The 18,913-nt window shown below is 39.1% G+C and overlaps 2 protein-coding genes and 1 long non-coding RNA gene across 4 annotated transcripts in view; 1 reads left to right on the forward strand and 2 right to left on the reverse strand.

The window, feature by feature from the left end:
• The first annotated feature begins 972 nt into the window (after window positions 1-972).
• LOC117829049 (TNFAIP3-interacting protein 3-like) lies at window positions 973-6,637 on the forward strand. Its single transcript, XM_034706570.1, has 10 exons — window positions 973-1,172; window positions 2,713-2,771; window positions 2,869-2,959; window positions 3,206-3,280; window positions 3,367-3,432; window positions 3,512-3,646; window positions 3,731-3,859; window positions 3,981-4,058; window positions 5,431-5,556; window positions 5,659-6,637. Exons 1-10 carry the CDS (start codon window positions 1,143-1,145, stop codon window positions 5,776-5,778), a joined length of 909 nt encoding a protein of 302 aa, XP_034562461.1. The 5' UTR covers window positions 973-1,142; the 3' UTR covers window positions 5,779-6,637.
• A 1,502-nt stretch (window positions 6,638-8,139) lies between these two features.
• Window positions 8,140-8,652, reverse strand: LOC117828637. Its single transcript, XR_004634467.1, has 3 exons — window positions 8,478-8,652; window positions 8,307-8,373; window positions 8,140-8,228 (listed from the first exon to the last, which is right to left on the reverse strand). It is a non-coding gene; the product is annotated as an uncharacterized LOC117828637 (long non-coding RNA).
• A 1,972-nt stretch (window positions 8,653-10,624) lies between these two features.
• LOC117828641 (F-box/LRR-repeat protein 7-like) overlaps window positions 10,625-18,913 on the reverse strand; it is a 30,197-nt gene continuing 21,908 nt past the window's right edge. Inside the window, exons 3-4 of one of the 2 annotated variants that reach the window (XM_034705824.1) lie at window positions 13,047-13,664; window positions 10,625-12,063 (exon numbers count right to left, since the gene is read on the reverse strand). In XM_034705824.1, the coding sequence (XP_034561715.1) occupies window positions 11,327-12,063; window positions 13,047-13,664 (1,355 nt within the window). In that variant the 3' untranslated portion in view covers window positions 10,625-11,326. The remainder of the gene's footprint in view (window positions 12,064-13,046; window positions 13,665-18,913) is intronic. The other variant, XM_034705825.1, reaches the window with a different exon arrangement.

An 18,913-nucleotide genomic window follows, 5' to 3' on the forward strand; every position in this document is an offset into this window, starting at 1 on the left:
ACTAAAGTAGTTTAAGATAAGATACGATAAGATATTACTTTATTGATCCCAGGGGGGAAATTCAGTTGTTGCAGCAACCCAGACATAAGTACAATCAAGAAAAAGTTCCAATTAGTAAAATAAAATAAGTAAAAATAAAAATAGATTAATAAAGATAGGATACAATTTAGATATATACAATGTTACAAATGGAATTGAGATAAATACAGATGTTACAAATGGATGAAATAGAAGTAATTACAGGCAGTATTAAAAATGTTTCAGTAGTGACAGGTTGACATGGTGTGATTATGTTGGGTATGACAGATTAAGCAATATAATAAATAAATATGGGTATATAAATATGTCCATAAGTTATAGTAAACAATAATAATGTAATTTTGTTTATTGTAGCTATTTTTGTATTACATGTATTACTTTTTTAAACATATATGCGTTAGCTTTTGATTGGTGTTCTTGCCCTTAACACACTGATGATGAATTTTCTTTTAATATAAAAATAATAATAATAATAATAATAATAATAATAATAATAATAATAATAACAACAATAATAATAACAATGATGATAATAATAATAATAATAATAATAATAATAATAATAATAATAATAATGATAAAAATTGGATTTTTTTCATTGGCCCCTTTCAATACACTCGAGGTATAACCTTACAAATGTGACAATAATAAAACAGACTCAATATAAAACAATATACAATATAAAAAGAACACAATGAATAGAAAGACAAGCTAAATATAAAACCAGTCGTACTGCATTCAAATAATAAAATAAATGTAAACATATAAATAGATTTGACAAACACCTCTGTATTATAAAAGGTGATATTCTGGGCCGTCTGTCACTATTTGCAGTGTGTGGGTGGACTTTTCTCTGAGTCATCTCCCCGGCCCGTGAACGCCTCGTTAATTACCGCTCGTGCTGCTGATCTGTCGCTTGTGTACTTTCCTTTCCTTCGCTAAACTCCGTCAGCGGCCCTGCCCTGTGACTGCACGAGCCTCTGTGAGAGAATCCTGGCAGCTGATTGGACGAGGCTGGTTTTGTAACGTCACACGGGATCATCAGTATAACTCTGACTGAGAGACTCACTCATTCAAATCCTGTGTTTTGGTGGACTCTGCACATGTCTTGGACTTTAGACAATAACAACATGGTAAGCCTTTGTCATTTTACTACTTATTATAACATTTGTTTCTGTCTAAACATAAAGCCTTTATGAGTTCTTTAAACTTTTTAAGTTACTGTAAATAAACCAAACTCCCACAAGCCAAATAACTTATAATCGGTTTAATTATGACTCTCTGAAAACACACTTTTTTATTCAACTAAATCCAAAACCAGTTTCGATTCATACTCAAAGTTAATGTTGAGATCATGCGGTGTGGATGTATTTCAGCTACATGTGCAGCGTGTGTAAGTGTGAAGATAATCCACATCCTCTGTGGTTATGAGTTATCTTCCATCTTATGTCACTTGGCAGCACATCCAGCATGTACCACGAGGCTATAAGATCTATTTACATTTAAATTAATATATATTTTTAATAATTCAAAATGGGAACGAGGCACCTGCAGTGAGACACTTCCAAAGTTGATCCAAGAAACTTGGAATCGACCGATTAACCGATTCAACTGAAGATTATTAAGTCGCAGTTAATTGTTTGTTAGTTTTAGTTTTTTTGGCCTTTGATTTTATGGATTTTACTCTATGAGAAAAACATGTTCTTGGGTTGAAGCTGGTGTTTATCATCAGGACTTTTATTATTCTAACTATTCTAACTTTTATTCTAACTATTCTGCACTTCTGTATGTACTACATTATTATTTTTGTATTTCTTTATTTTATTATATTTCTATTGATCTTTATTTTATCTTACTTTATTCGTACTTATATCTTATTGAATTCCTTCTTCAATTAATATTTTGACTTTCTTACATACTGTTTATAAGAGCTCTGTAATGACCGAATTTCCCTCCCCTGGATAAATAAAGTATTTCTGATTCTGATTTAATTTAATTTAAGTTTGTACATATAAATGTGTTTATTTATTTATTTATTTTTAAACTTATGTTTTATAGATGTTCAAGTTTTTAAAGGGTATTTACAGAATTTATCAAAATTTACAGAAAACACATACCATCCCCCCACACACAAAAAAACAAATACAGAAAAAGTAAAAATAAATAAGTGAATAGGAGTAACGCTTAAAATGTACATTTTCAGAAAGTTCTAGACAAAACCTTAAAATAAATAAAATGACATTGAAAATAATAATAATGATAATAAAATAACAATAATAGTACATAAAAACTAAAATGTAGCAAAAACTAAAAAAATAATAATAATAATTCTCACTTCATAAATATAGAACATGTCATTATAAATGTGTTTACTAATATTTTTGAATATTTAATCTCTTTGTATGATGCACTACACATAAAAGGCCAATTTGCTTGAAAATGACACAAATTATTAGAATAAAAGGCCAAGTAACATCAGACAAATTGCGTTCCAAACATACATTTTGATTAAAAACGACCAAATTGTCAATATAAAATCCCTTGCTGAGTTTAACTTGTGTCAATGTTAAGTTTTTTTCTTTGGATAATCCATTTGTGCTTTATTTCTGTTCAAATTAAAGACTTTTAAAAACATCTATTATGTTTAATGTGTCCTATTTTGTGTTTTTACAGTCTGTACATGAAAAAACAACACACATCAGACTGTATCCATCACTCCCCAGTTCAGGCCGGTAAGACAAAGTCCACATATTTCCTCTGATTAACTGGCTTAGTTTTCAAATTAAAGGTGATTGAATTAATTTTTGGTCATGTGATGAAATCTTTCAGGTATGATGCTTTTGTAGCAGACCCATGCATCAATGGAAACACTCCTCCAGCTGCACTTTTTCCTGCAGATGCTCCACTAGAAGACAAACAGGTAACATTAACAGATGTAACGTAAGAATAAATGTCTGCGGCATCATTAGTCATGACATTACATGTCCCCATGTGTTCACTGATCATAGGAAATAATCATGATTGTGTTACTGGAAACACTCCCAAACAAAAAATCCAGAAACATGTAAAAGGAAGTCATGTTGCATAAGTGGCAATACAGTCGCAGATGGTCAAGTTTGGTAGCGTATTTTTATAGTTCCTCTTTCTTCTCTTTTATTTGCTTCAGTTAGAAGTATCAGCCGCCAGCACAGAGGCCAGATGGAAAGCACAGATTCTTATCTTGGAGGAGCAAAATCAAGAGGTGAGTACATTTCTGAACTGAGATTTACACTCATCTCAAAACACTGGAACCTCTCAGCAATCAAACGTTCTTTCTGTTTCACTCAGCTTCTTTCTATCAATGAGAAATGGTCCAAAGAGTACCGGACTATGAGGCAGTACTACAAAGATAAGGTACGGAAAGAGACACATTCACTGTCATATGCAGATCGTTTTATTTTCATTATTTACTCACATGTTTCCTCCCACTCAGGTTGAAGATTTAAAAGCATCACTGCACCGTGACTACACTCGGTTTGAAGAGGAGGTGTGTGAAGGAGGGGAAATGAATAACAGGTTATCTGAGAAAACAAAACTCAAGACGCTCAGAGACCACAGAAGCACATGGGTATGTTCAGACAATTTTCTGATTCATCTACATCACAATGAATTCAATCTGTAAAAATGCATTCAACAAATATTAACATTGCAGACTGGAGACGCTGAGGTCAACCCGGAGTTACTGAAAGCAAAGATGGAGGCGAAAGAGCTACAAGCACAAAACAACACACTGACCTGCCGAGGGAGGCAACAGGCCGAGGAGATCAGACGACTGAACAGAGTAAGTTAAAACACTTGCTCCTTTTATACATCATGATAATAAACGCACCATCCTTACAGAGTCAAGGTGGTGTCGGTGTTTGTTACAGCTGTGTTAAAAACCCTTATTTGTGTGTGTACAGGCTCTAGAGGAGGTACTTCAGAACACTTCTCCTGTTGATGTGAGCAGTGAAACACTACAGGAAGTCTGGAAACATCAGGTAAGCTTCGCTCACCATCATATACTTTTAGATATGCTAATTTGACAAAACTTCCCTCTCATCTCCGTACATAAAATATTATTTACAGTGACGTCAAGTGACACACAAGTCAAACCCAATTACACAAAGGAAAGATAAAAACAGAGGAAGTTGCACAAATCCCATAAAACACATAATGAACAAAGACATTCACTTCAGTTGCAGAATCATACACAGTGGTTTGTGGTCATGGTTTTGAATTGAAAATAGTTGGGGAGACTATTGATCTTTAAAGAATGTTAAAGGTTGTTCCAAGAATCAGGAGTAATATTGGAAAAGGCAGATTTTCCAAACTCAGAGTAGACTCTGGGGACCTTTAGTGTAAGACAGTCATTGAAACGAGTTGGATAGGAAACAGAGTTCCAATCCAGCATCATAGTAATATAAGATGGTAGTTTACCAATGACGGCATTGTAAATGAACAAGAAACAATGTTTATCACGTCTCTCTGCAACAGAGGACCAACCCACTTTATCATACAACTCACAATTTTGAGCATTAGAGCTATTACCAGTGATGAACCTGAGGGCTGAATGATAGACTGCATCTAGAGGTTTCAGCGTAGAAACAGCAGCATGTCTATAAACTACATCACCATAGTCAAGAACTGATAAGAAAACTGCTTCAATAAATCCCTATCTACAGATCACTGGAAAGTTGGTTCTGTTTCTGTACAAGAAGCCAATTTTCTGTCGCAGTTTGCACACAAAATTAATAATATGGAGCTAAAAACTGGAGGCAGTTAGCCTAGCCAAGCCTAGTCTAGCATAGAGATTAGAAACACGGTGGGATAGCTAACCTAGCTTTGCCTACAAGTGACTAAGCAGAACTGAAGCAAAACGGAAGCAAATTAAAAAGAGGATTTTACTTAGCACATTACTTAGCCAAAAGCGGTAACTCATGACGGCAACCAAACAAGAGTTTTTAACTGCTGGTGGTTGTCATGTTTTACCCGCACAGTCATGCTGTATCTACTAATTTCAGTCTTGATGCTAAACTGAGCTAGCATACTGCTTCAGGGAACAACTAGCTAAGTTAAATTTGCAAAAGTGGAAAAAATACCATCCCCAGGGTCTTACATTTTTTAACAAAAGGGCATCTTGATTTTTAAATAAACAATAATCCAAATGGTGATGTTTTTTGACAAAGCCAGGCTATGCTAACCTAAGCTAACTGACTGCTATAGCTTCATAGTTAGCCTGCAGACATGTAACGGTGTACGTTTCTTATCCAACATCCAGATGAACAGCTAATTTGATTGGTTTGTTACGTAAAACTGCTCACCCAGATCTCTACTTGATCCCTTATCATGTTCTTCTTTGTCCATTCTCAGGCGGAAATCTACAAAGAAGACTTTGTAAAGGAGCGGAGAGACAGGAAGAAGCTAAAGGAGAAGTATCTCGATCTAGAGAAGAAGTTTAGAACCGTTCACAGCGAGCTACATGTCCTAAAATCTCAGGTATGACATAACAATTGTTTACACTTGTATTTTGTAATGATCAGGTCAGTAATTATCAAATGTAGGTAAAAAGACTTGAACTTATTGTTTGTGTATTTCCAGGTGACTTGGACTCAGACACCACAGCCTATTCCTGAATGCACCTGCAGACCTCAAGCAAAAAGTCCAAACTGGGAGGTGCGCCAGATCAACCCGCACCATATGGTGTTACAGAAGCGATAAACTGTGAACTCTGCCATTCAGATGCTTGTCACTCTGTGTTTGAACATGTATGATACACTTTATGCCTTAGCTCACAGTTCATCAGGACTACATCCAGGAAGTGAGCTCTATTCTGTCTGAGTCATTGGTTCAACATCTGCTGCAGGATCAGAGTCCGGTAGCTTCCATTGTGGTTGCAACAAGGCCGCTCCACCACTTTGGGGCCAGTAGGTGACCTAAAACACAGAAACATCACTGAATCATTCTGGGAAAAACGAAGAACCTCAAGTAACGCAGCAAATGGTGAAATACTCAACTCATTACATGCAAAATTTGCAATATAGGCCACTGTGGTCTTGCTCAGCTCCTCCTCTTCCTGTGACACAGTTCCTTAAAGAGATGTAAAATATTTTAAACACTATTTATGTGGATCACATACATCAAAAATGCTAAATAAATGAAAGATCCTTAAGTGTGAGGTAGCTCTTGCAACAGAGGGATATCCACGAAAAAACAGAGTGTCGTCATAGTGGTCTTTTTCCTCTGAGCATCAGCAGGAACTCAAACACTCACTCTGGCACACTTGTGTCTGTTTAGAAGAGGAACAATACAAGTCATGAGGGGACCAAAGGAGCTGCAGTTGTTCACCTTACTGTGAAAGTACCTCTGTGGTGTGCAGACACTTTGAGTGTTGGAGGAACAAACACCATGTTGTAGAGAATCTCTGTGAAAGCATTGCCAGTTCATTAGCACCTGAAGCCTGCCAGAGAGGAGATATGGAGGTTATATAAATATGTTATAGTATCAGATATTTAATTTATGAATGTTGAGAAAACTCTATTAATATATATTTTCTTATTAAATAAATCATTGAAATGTGTATGTGTGTTGATTCTCTTGTACAGAAGCCCTAAAAGGACATGATTAAATACATTTTATTTTCTCAATTTTCTGGAGATAAGTTAATTTTGTCTTTATCTCCAGAAAACAAAGCTTGTTATCTGGAGATCTCAACTTATTTTTCAACCTATTTTTTTGTGTTTTTGAACTTCAACCTGTTAGATAAAAGTCTCTTCACAAAATGACTTTTTATTCTTTACTGAGGCAGAATTCTCTAAAGAATGTTTGTGAAAAAAAAAACAAAGAACAGTAAAGAAGCTGATAACAGGCCTTTCTTATTAGCTGAAGTTAGTTGGTTACCATATGTATAAATATGCTCCTTTTATATTTAGTACAGAAGCTCTAAAAGAACATTTTAAATATATTTTATTTGGGCGCTGGTGGCCTAGTGGCCCAAGTGGCCCAAGCGGCCCACATACAGAGGCCATAGTCCAAGTCCAAGATCCGCTGCATGTCCTCCCTCACTCTTTACTCCCCCACATTTCCTTTCTCTCTTCAACTGTCCTATCAAATCCTCACAAATAAATAAATAAATAAATAAACAAAGAAATAAATACATTTTACTCATTATCTCAAGAAAACTTAGCTTGTTATCTTGAGATGACGAGAAAAATAAGTTGAGATCTTTAGAAAACAAGTGAAAGTAAATCGTCACAGAGAAAATAAAATGCATTTAATCATGTCCTTTAAGGGCTTATGACTCTTGTGCATGTGCACAGATCACATTGCCATGTGAGCGGTGACATGAGAGAGCAAGAACGTGTCCTTTACTGATAAAACCTTTTCTCTCTTCACACCTTGATCCCATCCAGGAGGTCTTCAAACCTGTTCCCAAGTACAAAGAGCAAGTCTAATAAAACCTGGGGGTATCCTCTGCCCTCAGTATATGCCCAATAAGCAAAGCCCAGCCCTTTCATGGTCTGCTGTCTGAAAACACAATCTGACGGTCCATTCAGAATCTGCTCTCCTTTTGACGTCACTGGGAGAGTCATTGTAGCCCCCTCTGATGGTATCTCCACCCTCACCTTCAGTGCCAAACCTTCAGAGTTAAACTTTTAGGAAGTCTGCCAATATTTTTCTTTCAGCAGGCGCACCCTACAGAAGAGACACAAGCTGAATTTGAGTGAATGTTTCAGAACACTGTCTCAACATGTTCGGCTTGAACCTGCAGTTACTGTTTTTCCTCTTCTGTTGGCCACTTGGGGGCAGAAGTAACAAGTAATGGGTTCTTCTAACTTGATATGGTAGATAACTGCTTCTTTATATGTCATGTAAGTGATCAGGTTGTTGAGCATGAAGCAGAGGGGCCTTGTCTCACTTTGAAGATGTTTTTGTAACAATTAGAAAAAGCAGCTTCGTCAATGTGATTTTAATCTCATTTAATAAGTGGAGCATGTAGCCTACTGACTGTAAAAGCACGAACAGCCTGACCAAAACAGTTGCCTTAATGTCAGGCAAAGAAAAGACAAGTAATAGTAACACTATCTGTTCAACTGTGCTCAGTATCTCCTCCACAGACACCGCACAAGTTCCTCATAGTCGGCGCTCTCAGAGGTCAAATTGGCGCTCATCTGCAGAAGAGATGCTTGAAGTTAAACACTAGCTGTCGAGAGCTGATGATAATAATTGTCTCAAAAGGGTGGTGATACCTTGGCTGCAGTCACTGGGTTGCTTTTGAAGTGTTGCCACTCCACTCATGAGGTAGGGAGACAAACCCTGCACAGAAACATGTAAAAGTCTGTATTTTATATCCTGCAAATAACTCCTCAACAAACCATGCTTGGATTTGTTTTGGTCTGTATTATTCCCCTCAAGCTCACCAAGAAAGAGACTCATGCCTCTTGCGGATTGTCCAAATTTGTTGACTGAATTTTGGGTCTCTGTTACAGGCTACCATATTATAATGGACCTGCTACAGGCTGGCTGTCTGATCCAGGAAGCCCCTGTTTCCACGTGGATGTTACTATGATCTAATTTTAAATCAGCAGAGCATTCACCATCGAGTCCCTTGGTGGAAGAAGTGGCAGAGTGGTAACTTCCTAGCAGGTCTCTAGCAGCCTCTACTGGTGGAAAGAAGGAAGTACAACCAGGAAGTATGCTTCCCTTCACATATAAACCTATCTTGAAACTGCAGATCCCTGATCCTTTCATTACGACCTTTAATAACACCCACCATTAATACTAATACACTAATAGTAGAAACACATTGTGACACTTTAACTTTATCTTTACTGTTTATGTTTTGCATTTGTAGTTTGTAAATGGGTAAATGGTTATCAATCAGTTATCATATGAATATTTTTAAGTTTGTACAATAATCCAAAACTTTTAGAATTAATAATTACTGGTCAACAATTATTAAAAGTAAATATATTAACATATTTAAATGTATAAACAAACCTATAAAATATTTTGACTTGGGTGTAATCACATTATACAAATCTATTACACTAGCTCCCTATAAATAAAATATGGTTCATAACATGATTTAGGAACAGAAAACAAAGATTTTATTGTCAATGTTTAACTGATGTCTGATCTGAACCTGTAGAATCCCAAAATACTGAGATGATACTGAATAATAACCACAACCAAGTTGTGATTGGGTGAGTTTATACAGGTAGATATACAATGCAACAATTCTCAAGCAGAATTCCATATTTCTATTTTTTGTATTATTTAACTTCTATTTTATAATGTAAAACCACCTCTGCAACTCACCACTGCACTTTATCATATTATTTTAGCCTGTACATATTAGTCAAGCTATTTGTTGTTTCTTTGTATTTATAGCTAAGGTTATTGTTATTATATTTTCATTTTATTTTTTATTGTAGTTCTTATTCTTATTCCTATTCTTATGCCTTGTACAAAGAGAGCACAGTTTACCAAAGTCAAATTCCTTGTGTGTTCAAGCATACTTGGCGAATAAAGCTGATTCTGATTCTGATTCTGATTCTGAGCCATATCTGCAGACACACTGCCCGTCCCCCAAAAAAGAGCTGCCTGAATTGAATGGAGCAACTAGGTAAGAGCTCCATTGGATAATTACTGCAGTGATGAACATGTTTTAGCGAGCAACAACTTAGTTAACCCTAGCTGATGCGATGAGTAGCTTCTCATTTCTGAAACAACCAGGTCAGTTGTTATATCCTATGATCCTGGAAAGGATGTTAATCTGTTTCATAAGAGTCAAATTATTGGCCTGAATCAAGCAAAGAAAACAACTAAGGAGATTTGCAAGGGAGCATAAGGATTGGACTCTGGATATTCTGGAGCAGTGGAAGAAGGTCATGTGGTCGGACGAGTCCAGATTGACCCTGTTTCAGAGTAATGGGCGCATCAGGGTAAGAAGAGAGGCCAATGTCGGGATGCATCCATCATGTCTAGTATCTACTGTACAAGCCTGTAGGGGTAGTGTTATGATCTGGGGTCGCTGTAGTTGGTCAGGTCTAGGTTCAGCAACGTTATGAGGTCAGCTGACTACCTGAGTATACTGAAGGACCAGGTCTTTCCATCATGGAGTTTTTCTCCCTGATGGCACGGGCATATTCCAAGATGACAATTTCAAGATTCATCTGGCTCACATTGTGAGTGAGTGGTTCAGGGAGCAGAGTCCAGACCTCAGCCCCATTGAGAATCTTTGGGATGTGCTGGAGAAGACTTTGCTCAGCAGTCCTCGGTTCCATCATCAATACAAGATCTTGAAAATATTAGAGTGTGCAACTTGACTAATAGATCATTTGCCAGCTGTATCCCAGTAATCAAAGTGAATATAAGTGTGTTGATAATGTCTCTGAAGTGGACTGACCACGCCCTTTCCATACCCTGACCTTTGACCTCAAACACTTCAGTCATTAATAACCCATACATGGCACATCACAGTTGCTGCAATGACTTAAAACAAGTGCAGCATAAATCCTTTAAGCCTGTAATGCGGGGTTGAATAAAGCAATCAGAGGTAGAGGAGGATTTTGAAGGATTCTTTATTGGCACAGTTATAGCAGCAATGTGTTCTTGTTTATTTTCAACAATGATCCCATTAAAGTGTGTTTCTCTTTGGCAGTATCAGGTCCTCTGGCTAATCGTAACTCCTAAATCCAGCTGGCTTAAAGAGGACTCTTTGAGCTCAGTTGTGTGTGATTGTCAGCACAGTTGCGTAAAGTGCAAATGAACACATCATATAGAAAGTGAGAGAATCTGAACTCAGATCTGCTTTAGTTGCTGCTCGGTTGCTACATTCTTAGTGGTTCAGTCTTAAGATACTTGCTGTTTATAAATAGATGTAGTACTGAATGCTAATGATTAGGGTTGGGGTTGTAAGGTGATGACATTTAAAATTACATAATGCTTTTAAATGGTGACACAACTGTACCCAGTGCTCAGTGCTGTAGCATGTTGTTACATTGTAAATGTTGGTGTTGAAAAAGGTAAGATACCGCGCTTTCTGCCTCTCTACAGATAAATATGTTAAATACATTCTGTGGAAGTATTTTCAAAGGACAGCATTAACAGCCACCGAGCGGTTTGAAGAGATAAGTTCTGGTCAGTATTGCACACCAGCTTTTAAAACCACTTCTGACACATCAGCCGCTGAACTCTGCCAACTCCAGAGCAGGATTATTACAACATCCACTTGTCAGAGGACGAGTCCAGAAACTCCCGGGCTTCAGTAGAAAGCGGGGTTTGTGTGCTCGATGACGCAGCGCCGGCAGTGGCGCCTGACAAACCGCAGAGCCTCCGGCGACACCTCGCAGTCCTGCACGTTGAGAAGCTGCAGCTCGCAGCAGTTTGCAGCCAGAGCTTTGAGTCCTCTGCCCGTCACACTCTCGCACGCCCTGAGACTCACTCGCCTCAGGCCTTGGCAGTACATTGCCAGCTGCTCCAGCCCGCTGTCCGACACGAGCGGGCACTTACCCACATCCAGGGACTTGAGTTTGGGGCAGCTCCTCGCTAGGTGGCTCAAGCCGTGGTCTGTCAGCCCTTCACAACCCCTGGCATTTAAGTAGCGCAGTCTTGGGCAGTATCGCGCCACATAGCGCATGCCTACATCCGTTATGCGAGTGCAGTGGGCCACACTCAGGTAGCGCAGGCAGCCCTCCAAGCGGGCCACCTCACGCAGGCCGAAATCCCCAATCAAGCGGCAGTCACTGAGACTTAGCTCCCGTATTGAGGGGCAGTGGAGAGCCAGGTGGCGCAGGGCCTCATCCGTCAGTCTGGTGCAGCGCCGCAGATACAGATGTGTCAGGCGGGGGCAGTGGGAGGCGATAGTTCGCAAGCCCTCGTCTTCGAGGGAAAAACAATCAGTCATGTCCAGGAAGTGGATGGAGATCTGCTGGCCGTGTAGAGGGGACAGTTGGAGCGAGGCCTCCTGGGTGAGGCTGATACATGTGACCTTAGAGCAGCCTGGAGGAGGAGGAGGAAACAGAGGTTGTCAGCTCAAACCCATCACAATTTTTCAAGTCTGTCTTAAAACAGAAGTTGGAGGAAACAGGTGCTTTATATTCATCATACCAGCCTATTAGTATTCTATCACTCCTCTGCTTCAAATTCTTAAAATGTAGTGAAAATTGAGGTTATACAAAGTGTAGCCAAAGCAAAGCTAACTCCTCAGCAGTCTGACTTTGTTAGATCAAGGGAGTATTTTCTGAGTTTAAAGACGTTTAGTTCAAAACCGAGCAGAGATAGACTGTTGGAGAATGGTTTAACATTTCATTCAGTATGACCCAAGTTGTTGCCCCCTTTTTACTGATAAAAAAAAACCCTTTAAAAATTGTTTAACTGGCTCAGTTTCATGAGTGGCCACTTGAGGGCCCCAGAGTAAAACCTGTAGTAGTTGACTTTGTGATCAAAGAAGAACCACAATGTCTAAGTGCACACAGCTCCTTAAAACTTATCTTTGGGTTCATTTTGAAGAACAAGAAAGCAAAGACTGATTTCTTTACCAGTCAAAAAACAATTTGATACAATCAGTTTGTTCCTTTGTTCCTCACAGACACATTTTTAAAATCTATTTTTACACCAAAGGCCTCGCTTCCTGGTGCTAATGATTCAGACGGCACTCTGACACCGGTCTCCTCTCCAAGTCTGAATGTTATTTGTGTCACTTTCTTAATGAAAGCAGCAGACCTCTCTCCTTACTCACGTTGAGGTAAGCTCTGCTTTCAGCTAAAGAAAGCCTTTCTTCTCCCACACGGGAGCTTAACGCTGGCAGAGCTTCTCTTACTCCTCTAATGATTTTACCAGCTGAGACGGAGGAGAGGAATTCTTTGAGGTGAGCCCAGGGTTTTAGAAATGCTTTATAGAAGTGCAGTGAGCCAACCATCAGCTACTAATTAAGGTGTGTTTGCTTTGATTTGCTGTGATGGATTATGTGTGTGTCTTTGTACCTGAGAGGTTCAGGTGTTCCAGGTTGGGGCAGCGGGACACCACCTCAAACACCGCCTCATTAGAGATGTTATAGCATCCAGAAACCTCCAGGCGACGCAGCTCCGGGCAGCACTGAGCCACCACATGCAGTCCGCGGTCAGTCAGCCTCTTGCACCCGTTCACCACCACCGTCTCCAGGGTCAGACACACGTTCGGGGTGTCCTGGCACAGCCGGTGGGTCAGCACCCTGATGGCACGGTCCACGTGGAGCACCTCACCCGTCAGCCGAACCGTACTCCACAACCTGGGGTCCCACGCCAGGTTGTACCAGCGGCGGCATACGCGGGCGCAGCGGCAGAGCTGATTGGTAGAGAGGTGGGAGAAGATCTGCAGGAGGGTGTGGTCCGGGAGGAGGTCGATGGGGGCGTGGTGGTGGGCTTTGGACTGGCGGGAGCGTGTGTGAGTGCCAGGTTGAGAGTGGACGACAGCGACGGTCTCTGCGGGGGCGGAAGACGAGGAAGAGGAGTTGGTCTCATGGCCATTGCTGGAGAGGGCTGGAGAGGAGAGAGAGGAGGACTTAGATGGGAGGATGAGACCAGGGCTGGGGGTGCTTAGAGTGCGTGTGCTGGAGTCCAAACCTGGAGATAAAGAAGGACAAGACATGTGAAACAGAGTGTAAGAGAGAATTATTCCCTCCTTTATGGTTTCTTAATTTGGACTCTGAGCCAGTAAAACTCACAAATCAGACTCAGCTATCAAAGCAACATTCCTCCACCAGACATTTTTTAACATCATCAATGCCGTTGAACACATTCCAGGAATTACTCTGCAATGAAAAAGTAATTTCCCTTCCTGCTGTTCTTTCCTTTAATCTGACTCATGCACTCTTCATTTCCTACATTTCCCAGAATTACTTTTGACATCTTAGAAAAACATGCACTCAATGACTGTAACATCATCTGTGAACAGCTATTGGTGGTTTCATTCGTGAGTTACCGAGAAGGAAAAAAAAAGTTTCCATCCCGGAGAGAGAAAAAAACAGCTAAGCATCTTAAAGAGGTACGCTGATGATTTATCAATGCACTTCAACAAAGCTGGGTGACTCACATGAGGCTGAGTTCAAGACAAGGGAGGCTGGAACTGAAGCAGCAGTATGAGGCGCTGTTTGTAAAGCTGTGCACACTGAAAATAACAGCAACAATTCTCCACATTTAGCTCTCAAATGTCTTCAAAATGTACTGTGAATTTTAAAGAGTCATTTTTTATCACATTTAATTTTGTTGTGACAAATATATCAGAGTTAAATTCCCTGTTAAATCCAAATGCTAAATATAAATGTTAAATGTTGAATCTAAATGTTAAATATAAATACACATTTTAAATAAAAATGTTAAATGTAAAATATAAATATAAATGTTGAAAGAAAATGTTGATTGTTAAATCTAAATGCTTAAAGCTGACTCTTAATGTTAAATCTAAATGTTAAATCGTAATGTTTAAGTTAAATCTAATGTTAAATGATCAATCTTAATGTTAAATCGTAATGTTTGAGTTAAATCTAAATGTTAAATGATCAATCTTAATGTTAAATCTAAATGTTAAATCTAAATGTTAAATCTTAATGATAAAGTTAAATCTTAATGATAAAGTTAAATCTTAATGTTAAATGATAAATCTTAATGTTGACTCTAAATGTTAAATCTTAATGAAAAAGTTCAATCTAAATGTTAAATCTTAATGTTAAATATTAAATCTTAATTTCCAATCTAAATGTTAAATCTTAATGAAGTCAAATCTAAATGTTAAATGATAAATCTTAATTTTGAATCTAAATGTTAAATCTTAATGATAAAGTTCAATCTGAATGTTAAATCTTAATGTTAAATATTGAATCTTAATGTTAAAGTTGAATCTAAATGTTAAATGTTAAATCTTAATGTTGAATATAATGTTAAATGTTAAATCTCAATTTTAAATGTTAAATCTCAATTTTGAATGTTAAATCGTAATGTTAAATATTGAATCTTAGTGTTATATATTGAATCTTAATGTTAAAGTTATATTTAAATGTTAAATCTTAATGCTGAATCTAAATGTTATATGTTAAATCTAAATGTGAAATGTTACATCTTAATGTTAAATGGTGAATCTAAATGTTAAATGTTGCTCTGGGATCCTAAATATGAAGCTAATATGTAAATTCACACTGCCATCCAGTGGAAATACAAAAAAATAAAAGCTTAATACATCAGGAGATGAAATATCATGAATTTCAGGTAAGATGAATCCAAGTACTAAAAGAGAATGTTGATCCAGAGGAAGAGCTTACACCGTTCAGCCATGACATTAAGACCACCTGCCTGGTTCTCTGCAGATCTGCAACAACAAACTGTGCTGCCCTGTGTTCCAGTAACTCTTCTGTTGGATCGACCCACACTAGCCATCCTTTACCCCCCACATCAAGGAACCATGGCTCATAGCTCTGCTGCCACTTTTGGAGATGCCCTCAGCTTTTAAGCACTCTCTCTCCAACCCCAAGCTCAGACTTCCTCTGGAGTTATCTGTTGAAAGACTCAGAGCCTACAACCCCCACAATGCAACCACTTCCTGAAGAACTGTTTATGTTATGCTAGCAGTTCCTCATGCATCCTCAGGCAGCCAGCATGAAGCAGAGATCTTTCATACTCCAACATTGATTCATTTTTTTCACTATGAACATTGTTTTCAACCTCAACCAATGCTGACTCAGGAATGATCCCTTGCAGTAGTTGGTTAGATTTCTCAAAGCTCCTTGTTTGGCCACAGAAGTTTTCAACACTGAAATATGTTTTGCATACTCAGTAGTACTCCCGGGGACTTGTAAAACAAACTTTGATGTGTAGAGTTGTTGGAGTTCCCCCTTTTTTTTTGCAGTCAACCCATGTTGATGTGATGAATTGGCGGAATACCCCTTTAGGAGGAACATGCTTTTTGCTGCTCTCTTTTACTTTGACATGATGAATCTTTTACTTGTGATTTTGAACTTTACTACTGCACTTTTAGATCACTTACACTGTATCACTTCAGGAAAAGGAAACACAAAGTCGCATTACATTTGCTCAACATTAGGTTTTAGTCGTAACAAGAGTTTCCATGGATCTCCTTATCGTGTTTTGGGATGTTGGGGAAAAACCGTGTCACAGTTATCTTCTGGGCCTCCTCATCTGATGAACTCAGAGGCTTCAAAGTGTCCAGCTGAGGAATTTGGTGCTAGAGCTGACAACGCACAGTTAGCACTGTGTAAACACTGAGGCCCTCTTGACAGATGTGCACTGATTGCTGCCACGTCTGAAGATGCAGCTGTGAGAAATGGCTGGCTGGATCCCATCATCATGTCGTGAGACAACAGAACCCTCCGCTCTCGTGAGCATGGGCGGGATTGCCCGGGTTGACCTAACACACTGGGACACTGAGCGCTCTTCTCAGATGCTATCTGTGTTTCCTCGCCAGACCCTTGGAATTGGTCTTATCCAGTTCTGAGGAGTTCATTTGGATTGAGTCATGACTAAAAGCATTTCAAGGAGTCACAAGTATGATGTCACCTTCAGCTTTAAGTCTGGAACGTGTCAGCTTTCAAAATAAAAATCAGGGTATGTGGCGATAACAAAAGTGTTGTCACGGTTCTGGACTTTGGACGAATACAAAGGGCATTTCATCTGTTTTGATCAAAGCCCTTTTCTGTATATAAATTCGACTTCTTTTCTTTTGACTTCCCAGGAACCTTTCAAGTACCTCAGGAACTTTCCAATTGTTCAATAACAAAATACACCGAATCAACTCTTTATCAATAAATCAACCAGTCAACTTTAATTTATAAAGCACCACATCATAACAAAAGTTAGCTGACAACATTTGACAAGTGCAGGTGCATACTGTGCTTGTTTTTTCATTTAGAGTAGGCCTAATGTTAATCCAGCATTAGCCAAACACTGGGCAGCATTTGGCAGCAAGTAGCAAGAAAAAACGCCACTCCAATAGGCAGAAACCTTGAGTACAACCAAACACACTGGTAGAAAGCCATTTGTAGGGACTGAATAGGAAGAGAAAGTAAAATGGAGAGAGGTTTAGTTGTACTAAGTTATTTGATGTTTAAAAAATGGGTAAAGGACCCAATTGACAGCTCTGTTGGCAGATGCAGCTCCTGTGTGGCTCTGCCAACAGAGCTGAAAAGTAGAGAAGAAATAGGGAGAGACAACACAAGACACAAACACAAGTGAGATTATCTTTCCATTGGTGAGTGTCCATTCAAACCGACTCAAGAATCTGCTGTGGACTGAAGTAGGTGCAACAATTTGTAAACGTAGTCAACTAAAATCAATGAAAAAATGAGTCACTGATGTATTCAATAGTCGATGATTCATTGATGACATCATCGACTATGTTTTCAAACTGTGCGGGAACGCAATATTGATATCCTGAGTTGAACTCATAGACTGTATAATAAATGGACGTAGAATTGTGACATCACCCATCTGTTCCTGAAGCGCTGTTTTGAAGCCTATCATTAGCAGGTGCCATGTTGGATATGCTGAACTCAACCAAACGTTGTCCAAGCTAGTTTAAAGTAAAGAGGCGGGCCTGTAGCCTTTTCGCTACAGGATGCCTGCCTGTCAATCAAGTCAGCCATGTCCTTATTTGGGCAAAACTCGTAAGTTCAATACCTTTGAAAATACAGAGTTATGAAAAAATCACCCCACATACAATGTGTGCTGATAGATAAATGGGCTATTCAGACCTAAACATGTTTTTTGAACCAGGCTTTAAACATGTTTATTATTGCTGTAAAGATCATCTTTTTTTGAATGGGTGTGTATGTGGTTTCCAGTGTTTCTGCAGCCAGCCTCAAGTGGACGCTGGATGAACTGCAGTTTATAACACTTCCGTGTGGGCTTCATATCTTAAGACCGGAGGTTGCCGCTTGGTTGAACTGCTGAGGAGTGAGACATCTTGCATCCATACTATCTTTGCTGATAGTGGCGCTTCCTGTGACCAGGCAGGTAAACGAAACATAGCAAAACTAATTACTAAGGAGTGAGCCATATCAGGTCATTACTGTCTTTCCTACACCTTGCACGTGCAAAGGGGCGGTTGACGCAACCCCATCTTGTTTTGAAAATTTTCAAGTCTGGGAGTATTGATGTGTCAGTGCTGCTTATACCTTTAAACAGGAACTTGCTTAGCATGGAAGTACATCAGTATGTGCGAGTGTTTGAGGAGAAGGCGCAGTGACATTCAACTCGGCAGTCCAAATGTAGAACCACACTGTCAGAGTTTTACATTTTCAGTCCCTCACCTTAGAATCTTCACCTAGAGCACTTTATTTTTTCTCTCCCATTAGTTATCCTATTCGTTGAATAATCGTTTCAATAATGGATGACTAGTTGACCATCAAAATAGTCATTAGTGGCAGCTTTAGTGGACTGTACCAACCTGAGGGGTTTCTGAGCTTGTTCCAGTTATGTGTGTTTTCCTTCAGGATTGACTGTCAGCTGGTTCTATATGTGTATGTCAACATCTCCATGACAAATGGACAGCATCCTGCCTGTCATGTGGATTTGTGTGCAGGGACTGACATCTGGGCTGTCACAGCGTCCTTACGACCGTCCTGCGGATCTGTATTCCAGACTTTGGCTCGGTCCTCTTCTGATGACATCCACAGACTCATCGTCCCGGGATCATGTCGAACCGTTCACGGCTACTTTAAAATCCTCTCCTGTGTGCCTTAAACTTCTCACTCATACCTGAAGTCAAGCAAATCGACATTCCCGGTGTCGAGACATGATAAAAATCGAGCAAAGGTTCAGCTTACAGGAAGAGATGTTTGGATGTAATTGGTTGAACTGGGGGA

This window comes from Notolabrus celidotus, chromosome 17, assembly GCF_009762535.1.
Source record: "Notolabrus celidotus isolate fNotCel1 chromosome 17, fNotCel1.pri, whole genome shotgun sequence".
Classification (NCBI taxonomy): domain Eukaryota; kingdom Metazoa; phylum Chordata; class Actinopteri; order Labriformes; family Labridae; genus Notolabrus; species Notolabrus celidotus.

Excerpts from the sequence above, each read along its gene's own strand:
- LOC117829049 (XM_034706570.1), top strand. The coding sequence starts at position 1,143 with ATGTCTTGGACTTTAGACAATAACAACATG. Across the intron at positions 3,281-3,366 it reads TGGAGGAGCAAAATCAAGAG|CTTCTTTCTATCAATGAGAA; the intron begins GTGAGTACATTT and ends TGTTTCACTCAG. Across the intron at positions 3,647-3,730 it reads GAGACCACAGAAGCACATGG|ACTGGAGACGCTGAGGTCAA; the intron begins GTATGTTCAGAC and ends TTAACATTGCAG.